General features: G+C 38.1%; 1 protein-coding gene across 1 annotated transcript; it reads right to left on the bottom strand.

Moving 5' to 3' along the window:
* Nucleotides 1-707: 707 nt before the first annotated feature.
* Nucleotides 708-12,071, bottom strand: HRG (histidine rich glycoprotein). The gene is given in 11 exon segments (XM_054835505.1): nucleotides 708-1,459; nucleotides 1,461-1,732; nucleotides 2,166-2,325; nucleotides 2,756-2,871; nucleotides 3,536-3,706; nucleotides 4,229-4,282; nucleotides 4,285-4,309; nucleotides 5,282-5,365; nucleotides 8,489-8,515; nucleotides 8,781-8,955; nucleotides 12,013-12,071. Coding segments are annotated over 11 exon segments (1,542 nt in total). The 3' UTR covers nucleotides 708-1,060.
* Nucleotides 12,072-13,614: the final 1,543 nt, after the last annotated feature.

The following is a 13,614-nucleotide window of genomic DNA, read 5'->3' as shown; positions in this document are numbered from 1 at the left end:
ACCATCACTCCGTTACACAAAATGCTGTCCCCATTTCGTTTCTTTTTCTTCAATGTAGCCCTCACAATGTATTTTGTGCCATTAAAAAGCTACTTTGAGAACCAAACTACTAATTTGTATCCCTGTTCTTGCTTATGAGATAATTGTTCTGAACTAATCCATTAGGGTCCTAGGACTGTCTGAATGGACTTTACCTTGATAGGGACTAGAGCATAAAGAGACACCAGTATTCTTTCTTCTTGTTCCTCCCAACTCCATTTCCAGTGAGGAAGGTTCAGTGATAAAGAAAACATTTACATGAAAAAGTTATTACATGCATCTGCTTTTCTCCTCCCCTGAGAGTAATTATGAACTATTTGAAAAGGGCTGTCCTTGAATGCAGTATTTCTGGTATATCTCCACCAACAACTGCAGCAATGGAAGTACCTGTGCAGGCCACCCTGCAGCATTACACTGTAAGTCATTAACTATTCTCAGACCCTTACTAGATAACGGTGGTAACCCAACCGCTGTTAGTCAATTTATGCTAGCATATGCCTCATGAATTTTTACTGTGAAGCTAAACATCCATAGTAACAAAAAAAGACAAAACTTTGGCAACTGTGTCAAGAAAAAAAAAGCTTAAATATTTTTATTTTCTTTGAATCTTTATAAAGCATGAATGTAGTGCCATGGATCATTTTTTTATGGAAGGTGGTTAGATTTCCTCAGAGAAGTATATTAAAATTATGAATAATGAGAAAATGAAAGTTTTTACATGGTAGTTTTCACTATTAGGGAATTTTCCTTTTTGTTAGAACTAAAGGAGCATTGTTTGCTGGGGAGATTTGTACCCTTCACATTATCTGAGGGACTTGGAATTTTGAGACTTTCAGTTACAATGGAGTCTGAGATAGCTGGGATCAAGAGGCAGGTTGGAATACTTGTCTTAATCATTATTTTCAGGGCTTCTTCTCCCTAGAAATTGTATGTTTTTCCCCTTCTCCATGTGCTGTTTTCATTCATTGTACAACTGTCATTGGCCCTGCAACTCTCAAACCAGGAACACCTTTCTCTGAGGTCATGTAGGAGAATTTTCTGCCATGGAGCTATGTGGAAATAAAGGCAGAATATTTGGAGGAAAAAGTTTGGGGTTTCCTGGGCATGACTTTGATTTGTGATCTGGAAAACCTGAAGCTTCTGGCATCTCCTTTAGACTTGAGCCAATGAAGGGAATACCTTCACCAGTGCTGGAGGAGTGAGGGATGCTTTGGAGTAGCTCAGTAAAGTTTGCAGTGGGAGGTGTGAGAGAATCCTGCTGATTTAGAACTGGAATGCGATAGACAGCTCCTGTTATTTGGAATGGAGAGTACTTTCCCGATATGCTTGTCTTGTTGCAGTGATGTCTGTAATAGTGATGACAGAGACAACGAGGGTGTCCTGGAGGAGGAGGGTGATGTGTTCTACAATGGGCAGGAGGATGGTGGTCCATGATGTGGTCCATGAGGAGGGGCAGGAGGAAGAGGATAGTGTGGTCTACAATGGGCAGGAGGATAGGGGTGATGTGGTCCACGAGGAGGGGGAAGACGGTGTGATCCATGATGGGGACCAAGAGGAGGATTATCTGGTTCATCATGGGGAGGAGGAGAAGAGGGATGATGTAATTCCTCTTGGGAAGGAGGAGGATGATGTGATTTGTCATGGGGAGGAGAAGCAGAAGGGGGATGTTGTGGTTCCTCTTGGTTCTTGTGATCTGTAAGGGAAAAAACCCCTGTGGTTTTTTTTGAAGATACAAGAGAAAAGGTAGATGGTAAAATGCCAAATTACTGAAAATCATCTGGAAATCATAACAAAATGAAATGCTATAAGCAACTGAGCAAAATTTATGATGGTTCAAAACAAAATAAAACCCGCACTGGAGTAGCAGTTGTAATATAAACTGGAATACCAAATATGATAAAGATCATCTCCCTTCCTCTTGCTTTCTAAAATTCCTTTGGACTTGTTTGCCAATCTCTACTCACCCAGTATGATTGGACTGAGAGAAAACACCCTTGGAGGGAGTAGTAGGGACAGCTCAATTCTAATTCATCCTCTGATTGACCTAGCAGTCAAAAGCCGGTCTGTCCTGACATGCTGCATCACATCCAGGCAATAATAAGGGACAAACGTTGCAATCATCCGTCAGTCTGGACTAAGTGAGGTTCTGTAGCCTGCATGAGGATACAGCCAGAGACATTTCAGTAAGTGTGTACATCCCCAGGGATGGTAGATTTCACAGTTTGTTTCTGTTCCATCAGCTTCATCTGGATCACTGATGATTCTTGTCTTGCAGAATCCCACATGCTAAGCAAAAGAAAAGAAGAAAAAAACCTCCAAACAATGCACACCTGTGTTCTTGTGATGGAGTTAATAGAAGCTACTGAAAGTTCAACATTTTAAAAGTTAGGCTAGTTCCTTCGATACCTATGTATGTTTACACAATTTAGCTAGATCCTGAGCTTTCTGACCAGTGATACTTGCCAGTGATTAATAATGATTAAGATATATGCCATTTTTGAGTGCTCTTGACTGTGAAGACCACTTCACCATGTGCATCTAGAGGGCTACTACTCTCTATCTTACTTCTGCTGTAAAATTAGGATCTGGACTTGGACATGCTGGATTTTTAATTTTGAGTTTGGGTGCATGCTTACAAGAAACACTTGGAAATATTGTGGGAAGATCTTCCTGATGCCACCCGTTGTACCAGTTCTCATTCTAAGGCTTTACTTACAGCGTGCCAGTCATCCAGAAAATCACATTCCAATGCCTGATCTGCTTGTTGTGTGGATTTGGAACAGTTGATCTCTTTTATGGAGAATCCTAAAATGTGACCTTCATGGAGGCATTCTGAAACCAAGAGGTCAAACGAGAAGTGGTAACTAGGTGTATTTAAAGTCCTGTAATTTTAAAAGCAACCATACTCCATATTGTTGTCATAATCCTGTCTACCTCATGCTTTCATTACCTGTGCTGTTCAAATGTTCATACATATACATGTATTCAGTAAGGAAAAAAGCTCTCAGAGTGCTGCTTGGCTCTGCAGCAGAAAGTCAAAATGATGCTGAGTGTGTTCCACTTGGGTTTGTATCCATGTGCTAAATATTCTACGAGTAAAAAATTATCTGACCTCAGTTGACAGAATGTATGACTGTGATAATACACATGACTGTACATTTTGAAGAACTCTGGTCAGTAGTAAATAAACTCTTGTATGTTATGATATGATAGGTAAATAGGCATTTCAAATAAAAATACGCACACAAAGAAGGCTCTGACATTTTGGATGCTGTAGTTTTTAGCAGATGAGAAATCCTTTTGCTTTCATGTGCCTATATTAAAGTTGATAACAAGTTTTTGCAGAAGTAGGACCTTCAATTTTAAGCAGATAATTTATGCTGCAAGGTGACAAGCAATAGTTCTGATCCTAGAAGGGTTTGAGTTCTGGTCCCATGGTTTTGGAGCTGCTCAGAAAATTTTGTCATTTATAAGTAATTCTAGGACAAAATGCCACTTACCATCTTTAAAATCTTTTCAACTTTCTCCACATTGAAGTATTTTGTGTAGTTACCCTCACTGTTGAATTTCTTCAGGGTCTTTGCAGCATTATCTTTATGTTGCTCGGTGACTTCTAAGACTTCATCTTTCACAGGACAGTCTTTACACTCTAATAGATCAGGAGGAACTGTGAAAACAATCAATTTACTAATATTGCAATGGATATCAATATTCCTGGCTGTGTGCATGTGCCTTTAATGTGAACTCATAATGAGAAACTGAAATGCAAGCGTTTCCTTGGAAGTGAAATACCTATCCCTCACTCCACAAATAAGGGTTTGTCCTGTAACGTTAAAAAAAACCCCAAACCTGTGAAAATGGATATTCTTATAAATCTTTTAGCTCCACCTTAGAATCTTACCACCCCAAACATTCTTCTCAAGTTTACTTTTTTCTGATATTCATTATCATGTTTTGGTGGACCGGAATGGTGGTATCATCTGACATTAATAAAGTCTGCTTTAGAAGAGTTAGGTAACCTTAATTCTATTACTCATTCTTAACATTCCATTTGAATTATCTAAAATATGAATTGCAAGCAGATGAATTAATCTGTTACAGTTACCATACACTAGTAGTGCACAGACTTGTAATTTGGTACTGGGGCTGCTTTGAGGTATGCATTGGCTTGCAACAGGGGTTATTTTACCTGGAGTTAATGTACAATTAAATCCATATAGTTGAGGTTTCTTCAGCAGCTGGCTGTGATAATCTTACATTGCCCAAAGTCCTGAGAGGGAAAAAGGATACGTGATTATGATGTTATTTTCACTAGATTTAATTGGATGTAGGTAATCATAGAAATTGTGCCTCCTTTTAATGTACAGGACTTCTAAGAATAGCAGATGTGGTCGTTAATGGAATGTTTGATCTGGTACCACTCAAATTTTGTGTTCAGATAAAATGGGATATCCCTCTACAAGAGCCTTTATTTTAATTCTCAGTTTGCATGACTGAGTAGACAATGGAAAACTAAGCCAGCCTTCTCAGTCATTCTGATACTTATTTACAATAAGATAATGCTAGCAAGCAGGGCAAGTTTGGATGCTAGGGGTACTCAAGGTTACATAAATGTTTATCAAAAAGTGGATGGACCGTTTCTGTCATTCCCCATCTTAATAAAAAGAGTAAACGCCTTCTTTTCTCTTCTACCTGTGTGGTAGTGTCACCAGTCTCCTATTTAAATAAAGTTTTGGACTGGTAGTTCTCATCCCAGACTGCATCACTGAACTGCAACAAAAAAGGACAAGTATTTCTATGTATTCTATGTGTACTGACACTACCAATATTTCACATTGTCATACCACAAACGCTATGACAGAAAACTGACAAAATGGAACACTGGTATTTCTGATTAATATACTAGAAACATGCCTAAAAAAAAAAATTTCTAGTGCCTTTTAGTTGTCAGCAAATTATTCTTAAAACATCAGTACTGCTACCAGCAGTGGGATGCGGACTATAGCTCTTTTGAGACAACTAGTTACATAAAGCCGCACTTAGGTAAGGAGTCAACCCTTTTCCAAACCTTTAGCTTATGTTTAACAACTCTAGAATTCAATAGATGTTATTTTATAGTGAGCCATATTAAAGCGTAGTCTTCATTTAGACATTTAGTGACACAGAAATTTCTGGGCAGTTCAGATGAAGATCAAGTTAATGCATTATTGCCATCTGATTCTGCCTGGGTGCCATTACTTGCTATGGAATAGGTGTTACTGTATTCACAAGGCTCCCAGTGTCTTCTGGAAAATACAGGGCGTTCAGTTTCCAGCACAGTTAAGGACTGATGAATTTCCCTGGAAGAGAAGTGCAGATAAAAAAGAATTTGTATACAAGAGATTTGATCTGAAAGAAACTTTTTTTGAAGTAGTTATGTTTAATCTTTCATGTAGCTTCCCCAGTTCCCTGTTTTTTCTGAGCTGACAAGCATAGTAAGGGTTTAGGCTGGAAAGGACCTTTGGAGGTCATCTTGGCCAGCCACTTGCTCAAGGCAAAGCTAACTTCAAAGTTAGATTCAGCGGAGTGCTATATATCACCCAGACAGATGTTTCACAACCTCTCTGGGCTGCACTTAGCCACTTTCTCCATGATTTTTTTTTCTTTTTTTGACCTTACATCTAGTCACAACTCCCCTTCCTGCAACTTACAACTGTTGCGTCTTATTCTTTTGTTGAGAACCTGCAAGAAGAGCCTGTGGTTAACCTGGCATCCATCAAGTAGGGAAAGTGCCAGTGTTAAAAAGTTGCCATTCCCTTCTTCTGATTTTCACATAGAACATATTGATCTATTAGGAAATCAGTTTTCTAGGTAGACAATTATATAGCTACATCCATTTCAAATTACTTTACTGACCAGATACTCTTTCAGAACTTTGCTTCCTGCTCAGTTTATTCAGAGAGTGATGCAACAAAGCTGTAATAATCCCTACAAAGTCAGGAGCCTTAGCTCTGAAATTCTTCTAGTATGTTCTGTCTCCTGAGCAAATAGGATGGAGAATCAGAATTTGAATTTGGCTGCCAGTGTAATGGGATGTGCTATTAAGAATTATCTGTAGCCCACAGAAAGTCCTGTATTTTTCTGCAGGAAAATGAATCTCAATTCACATTTGGAATGGATTATTTAAACTTCATGCAACCCCTGTATGGACATTCAGAATGAACACAGATGTATTTTACTTTGTCATTTAGATAAAATGATACAAAGCCCTTCACTGTGAATAAGTGTCCCCAGGTTTTATGAAATTTCATCCATTCAGATTCCTTTGCCAGAGTGTTTCTGTATAGATGAGACCTTGAGAAAGAATTACTGCAGTCTAGTGTAATGTTTTTATTAGTGAAAGTCCACCAGTGTCATGTAAACACTAGTTTCTCAGTATGTGTCTGTCTTAGCATTGTCTCTATTTTAAAAATAGAGCCTAGGTGATTTGCACAAAGACACGTGTTATGCAATAGCAGAATCAGGAAAAGAGCAGATGGGTCCTGGACACCCATCCTGCCCACTTGCCACATGATTATTCCCTGCTTAGGGGTAGTTAGTATTTCTATTTTATTTTATAAATACCAATAATTTCAAACTGCTAGTCAACATTTTAGTAAAATGCAGACAGAGAAGAGAAAAGAGATAGTGAGAAAGATTACTTTTTTCTGATTTGTATGTTTGGAATTGCACTGAATGGAAAGGTAGATAGGTAAGGTAGTCTTTTGTAAAATGTGCAATTCACTAGGAGGCCTCTAAAACAGAAATAACTAAATACATTCACTTTGTTATCCAAACCTGTGAAATGCTAACGAAGCCAATTCATCCCTGGCAAGTCTTTATTTTCTTCAGCACGATGCATTTGGATTCAATAAAGCCTAAAGGAGGGCTTGGGTGAAATTAAGTGTCTACATCCAAATATGCAGTAGAAATTTCCTCTGTTTGTCTACTGGATAGCTCTTGGAAAAAAAATCTCATATATAGTGCCTTGGCTGTTTTAAAAACATCGTGGGCACCAGAGTTCCCTGTACAAGCCCAGAACTGTTCTAATGTGAATACCTGAGTATCTTATGCTTCTAGAACTGTACTGCTAGGAATTGTTCTGCTTCAGTTTCTAAGAGGGTTGATGTCATAAACTCGATGCACACTATTGCATGGATATAATAAAAATAATGTTCTGGTCTTTATATATAAAATTTTTTTTAATGTCATCTTGGTAGTGGAGCCAACATAACTTCTTGCACAATAGTGTGCATGATCAGTATGCAGGAGACTACACCTGGTGACTTCAGGTCTGACAAGGTACAGAAACCTTACAGGGAGAATTCTTTAGCAGTAAGATAGATAGAAGGTTCTTTTCTGTTCTTACAGACTCCATGTGATAGCTGAAGCTGTGGCCCTGGACTGCGAAGACAGCAGAATTCATTAAGGGTCCAATGCAAAACATAAGCGTGGTAGTCTAGTGGTGATAGCATTCACCTGGAAGTGTGAATCCTCAGCTCTGGTCCCTATTCCAAGTTATGGTTCCATAGTTTATATAGTGAATAATTGGTTAAAATGTAGAAACACTGAGATTTTTCTTTTTAGAAACAACTATGGATTTTCTCATTCATCCAATGAATTTTGCATGCCTTACTGCCCAGCGGCACACAGCTGCATGGCAGCAGCATTCTTCAAGGACGGGAAACCTGAGGGTTTAAATCACTTAATGCGAAAGATGACAACTGCTTCCTAGATGAGCTCTTTAACTACCTGGCTATTGCATAAAACCCAATGGTATCACTTGCCACATCCTTGTCTTTGAAAAGCAAAATATCCATCAGTTTTTTTAAAAGTATACCTGAAGACCTGTAGGAGTTTGGGCTTTGGGTTGCTTTCTGAGCTTTTTTTTGTCCTAACAGGCAGTCTTAGCAGGTCCATCAAAAACTAGCCTATTTTTTCAGTTGCCATACTGAGATGTGTAATAGACTTTTTAAACAGTGCATATGGGCCTGGATTCTAGGTTCACAGCCAAGCAGGTGAAAGGTAGTCAGGTGCATTAGTAATCTATGTCCTTGGTCTCTTTTATCTATTAGTTAAAGAAATTTTGTATTCTATTGCTTTTTTTGCTATTGATTTTCTTTGGCATTTAGGCAATCATTCAGAGAGGCTTATGTATCCTCTCTAGGAAACAGAAATAGAAATAGGAAGGAAATAGGAAATGACTGCTAGGGATTGTCTCTCCAGCCCTTCCCCTGTTTTTCAGAGTGGCATTTTCATCTCCTTTGGCTTCCTCTGCCTTTTTTCCTTCCCTCCAGTTATCCAGCTATCTCCAAAATTAAAATAGTAACAAAATACCGATGTTGCAGAGTACAATGATCTAATGAATCTTAGACATTCGCAAAAAAACCCCTATGAATATAAATTTTGAACATAACATCTGAGACCTGACAACAAACAGGACAGATTAATTTCCGGTGTTGTATAAAGCTGTTCAGAGCATCTCTTACGCTAGCGTCCTGTCAGCCAAGAGAATAGAGGGCATTCAGCATCGTTCGAAATCAAGCTTATGTACAATAAATCATGCACAAATGAATACCAAGATAGTGTAAATCAGAGCTGATTCATTGAAGTACATCAACATTGCTCTGTTAAAAGCAATAAACATAAACTTTTAATGATATGGCTCATTATTTAAAAATCAGAGACTTGTGTAAATCAGACTTTAAATTGATACTTACTATATGTAGTTTGTGTGCATCAGCAACACGGAATAAAGCAAAAATATAGCCATCTCTGCGATGTTTGTTGACCAAATCCAGGGCCACTCCTGCATCTCTTTCAATGGTATTACAGTCTGCAGGTGTGATACTTGTTTTGTTTTGGGCATTAGAGCACTGCAGTAATGTAAAAAAAAAGCTGAAGGTAGAAGCAGCGTTTTGTTTGCAGTGTTAGGGCATTTCTGCCCATGCTCTGGTAAAGCCAGTAGTCTGCTTTTAATTCAGAGTAGCCCACCAAAGTTATAAATGAATGCTAAAAGGGCATGTTTTTATATAAATTTAAGTGCTGTGTCAGAAGCCTTGACCCCAAATTAACATTTGCAAACAGCAAGTAAATGATTATATAGTGATTGAGCAGATTTTAAGTAAAGTAGGCCTTATAATACTCTCTGGACTACCCATCAAAAGGACTGTGTTTGTGATCCTTTAAGCAGGCATTGCACAATATGAGAAATACTTAGGTTGTAACAGAGTGCTGCTGGGCCTGGCATTAAGAAGGCCCAGTTTATGTATGCATGTATTATGCAATCTTGGTTTTCTGTTTACTGTAGAAACAGTTGAACTGAAAATATGCTGCAATATTTGTGCTCAGATGATGCCTATATCCATATCCCTGTTTTTACAGATCCTTCCCTGGCAGAGAACTAGTGAAAGGGAAACGAGTGTTTCACTCAGATTTGGAAAAAGGATGTAGCTCAAGGTGCACTTGCAAGCTTGTGGTCTGTAGCTTCTGTGTGAGCACCTGCTACTCTTCCAGCTCGAGAAAATTTAGAGCAGACTTCTATCAGCTTTACATCATTTCAGACTGGTACACAGAATGGGACCACCTGGCTTAATGCCGAGGTAATCTAGGCATGGCACAAAGTGACAAAGATGCCTTTGCTTTCTCAATCCGAGAAGTTTGGTGTGCTCTTTGGCTGTAGTAGCCTTCACAGACTTCTTTAGAGAATTGCTGGTAATTTTTTTGTATTAAAAGAATTCAGTACATACTAAGATTCATACCTTTCACAGGATATGCTGATATCCTCTCCTAAGCAGAAAGGAGAATATGTTGTCTCATTGTATTCCAAATCTTTTATTCAGGATAGTTTAAGACATTCCTAAAAGACAGTAATAGCTTGTCAGGGAGCGGCTGAAGTTTGAATACAAAATTCAAAATCTGAATAAGAAAATACAAAATTTCAATGTGAGTCCAAAATGACAAGGTCAGATTCAGATGAGAAATTTTCCAAATCCTGGTTGATGTGAAGGATTGGATCAGCTCCTCATAGAAAAAGGTGCTAGCTATATAATTGTCTTGGGTTTACATGTTTGACTGAAGTTTTTCTTTGACTTATTTTTGTGAGAAACATTGGGAAATATAATGGGTAATCATTCTCAACCCTTACCTCATTTCATTCATCCTTATTAAAAAAAATCCAACTTTTAAAAAAAATTCCAATCTGATGTCTAAAAATTCACATTTTAAAATGCACAGAACTGAAGCAGTGGCTTTCTTTTATAGCTAGTTCAGGACACACTTAACAGTTCTCTACAGTAGATAAGCTAAATGGAGAATCTTACAATATTAGAACTGGGGGCACTCAAAACTAGCATGAATCAGTTTAAAATGGATAAAAATAGTTCCTGCGCAATGGGAACTTGTTGCTGCAGAAAGATGTGGAGACAGATAGTATCAGCAGGGTCAGAAATGGCTCAGAAAAGTTCATGGACAGCAGGTCCTCAAGTGGATACTAGAAGGACTAAGCAGATAAGTACTCTTTCAAATCCCTAATACAATAATTCTGGGTACTGGCAAAGTACCAGGGGAATGGTTTGCAGAAAGGGGGCAGGTCATCTGTTTTTCCTAGCCACAATTGTCTTTTGCCACTGTGAGAGATGAATACTGGGCTGGATGAAGCACTGCTCTGATGCAGTAGGGCTTTTCTTTTGTTTATGTTTTTATAATGTTTCATTATAATAATTCAGAATTTCTTCTGGAAGATTGAAAAAAAAAGTGGTGAAATAAATGTTGTGTGAATAATCAAAGACATTTGAAAGACATCTCATCAGTTAAAAATAATATTCACACCATTGCTGTGTTCCAAATCACCCCCCCCCCCATTCATTACTTACAATGCTGTTTAATTTTTCAAATGGGCAGTCATACTGAAGAAACGCATCAGATTAGGTAATTTATAACATAATTCCCTTAGTCGTCTATTGTTTGCAGATTGTTTGTTCTTTTTTCTCCTTTTGTTCTGAGCTGTTCATTGTGACACCAATCATTTTCTTGACAGTGGCTTATGTATTTTTTATGTATGAAATAGAAACACTGTGAATAAGCAGTAGAAAATGTACAACTCCTGAAAAATTGGCTGCAGAAGTAAAAGTAAGAGTCTGTTCCCACTGGGGAGAATTTTGCCCTTGATTTCTTTGGAAAAGAAAGATTGGACTCCATTATTAAAGTACAGCATGGACAAGCACTCCAGGCACAGTCCGAACAGTTAATTAAATATTGGTTGTACCTGAGTGAGGATAATGTATTTTTATAATTTCTCATCCAGTTTGATATATTTTTAATACTTATTTTGTTTTTATATTTATTGCTTTTAAGTTTTGCATGCTATTTCTATAAACAGATTGCTGACGAGAATAGGAATATTTATCCAAGCATGGCATTTGTCTTGACCAGCTTATCAAAAGCTTGTTTATCTCTATGACTTTTATCAAGGCTTGACTTGCAACAGTAAGAGGTGATCCACACTCAAACTTTTAGGAGTTGGTAATACATATCCATCCTAAACCTCTCTCTGGAAATCTCAGAGAACAAACCAAAAAGTGGCTTATCTTCCCCACTTGAAAAACAGGGTATGCTTAATAAATAGAACTTTATTCTAGGGGGAAAAGAAAAAGAGAGCTGACAAGTAAAGGAAATAATATTCAAAAACCAATTACTTCTTTCCTAAAGTCTAGCCATAACTATTTTCAGATATCTCTGATTTCTTGGGAGAACAAGTGCTACGCTAGCTGACTGTTCTCTGCTTTCTGCAGCAGTGCTTCACTCACAGGCTGGGATGATCAAATTGCACAGCTCAGTCAATTATGCAGGTAGCAAGATCTCATCCATCGTGCAGCCTGTGCTGCTCTGCAACTGCTGGTGTTCCTGCTCCTGAGCAAGAGTATAGCTAACAAAGACACATGTGGGTCCAGTTACCTGTAGGAGAACTCTTTGCTAGCGTCTTCTTTACTATTTTTCACTCTGTGATGCCTCATAGCGTCAGACCAGGGTGGTCTGATTTTACACCTTGATGCAAAAAAAACCCCAAAAACCCCCAAAAACCCAGTTTTGCAGTTTTAGGGGTAACTTCACACTTAACAGAAATGTCCCCAAGTATGATGGAAAAATATGTAAATGCATCATGTCTTCATTCATGTCTCATTTTTATCTGCTGGGTCTAAACAGGGTGCGCTCTGATGCAAATGCAATGTTATACAAATTTGCTTCAGTTATGGTCTTCAAAGCAGCAGCTGCAGTGACAGCTTCCCCTCCCTGCCTGCAGCTTATTTTTCCTTACCAGTCACCAGTTTTTTATCAAACTTTTAGAAGCTTCATCACCTTGTTTATCAAATTTCTTTCATACAGTCCTTAAGTTCAAAAGCTATTTGGAGGAGACCAACTGTCAAGTGAGCAGGTTGACAACATAGTTACAAAAGTCTTGTTGCCTAGGAGGCCTCAAGAACTAATACGGGGAAAAAAAGGGTGTCAGTATTCCTTGTCTTGTCCTCAGTGTCTTTGGCTCCAAATTGCTTTCTAGAAAAAAACACCATAATTTTAAGTTGATGACCCTAAGGCTATGTTGCAAGACTGACCTGTTGTCTGAGGGGCTTGAGAGGCTGGGAAAAAAGGTGGAGTTAGGAATTTGATATTAGGAACGGGGCTAGAGGAAGTTCCAAGGGATTCAACTTTTTCAGGGCTTGTGGCATTATAATGTTTAGGATTTAAGCTTTAACTCATGCTTACAAGTTGTAGCAGGTTAACATAAGGTAAGTATTGACAACTGTTATGATTGTATAGTATTTACGATTATATCTAGTGGGAGGTTGTTTGAAATCAAAATAATATATGCATATTCTGAATACAGCTGCTTAACATGTATAATCTGAGAGATCCAGAGGAAAATGTTTAACCATGAAGTGTGTACAATGGGCAGGTTTTGAAGTCAGACAAATAGAATTTATAATTAACTTATTCTATAAAAACCTTGATTTTTAAATCCATTTTGAGAACTTTGATGTCTGGGCCTTGCTTTTTAAAATCTTTTTGATTGGCCAAGGATGAGTATAGGAGAAGGATAGCTGAAAAATCTAAACAAACGCACAGCCAATGTATGCATAAATTCACCAGCATATCTTATTCTGTACCCTTTGAATGTTACTGCCCCCCTCCCCTTTTTTTTGACATTCATGATGCCTCACCTGTATTCAGAGGTAAAGGCTTGGTAATATCTGGCAAAAACATCAGTTGTCCTGAAGGTCACTGACCATTGGTTATCTATGCCTGAATAAAAAATATTGTTCCTCTTAAACTGGCCTGTTTGCTCAAATAAACATCAGACCAGATTTTAGCTGGACGTTGCCCAGATAGCAAGTTAATAATGGATGATATAATATCGTAAGATCAATAAGTGTTGAAAAACAGTGAAACTAAATTGAAAATTGGGAATTGTCTGCCAAAATCCACCCACTTCTCATCTCCAGTGACTGGATGGAGGGCTTCTGCGTGTTACTGGCCTGTCTTCTGCTGGACAAGGAGAAG

This window comes from Grus americana, chromosome 9 (assembly GCF_028858705.1).
Source record: "Grus americana isolate bGruAme1 chromosome 9, bGruAme1.mat, whole genome shotgun sequence".
In the NCBI taxonomy this organism is placed as follows: domain Eukaryota; kingdom Metazoa; phylum Chordata; class Aves; order Gruiformes; family Gruidae; genus Grus; species Grus americana.
The sequence above is the reverse complement of the archived record's forward strand: the minus strand, read 5'-3'. Positions and strand labels throughout refer to the sequence as shown.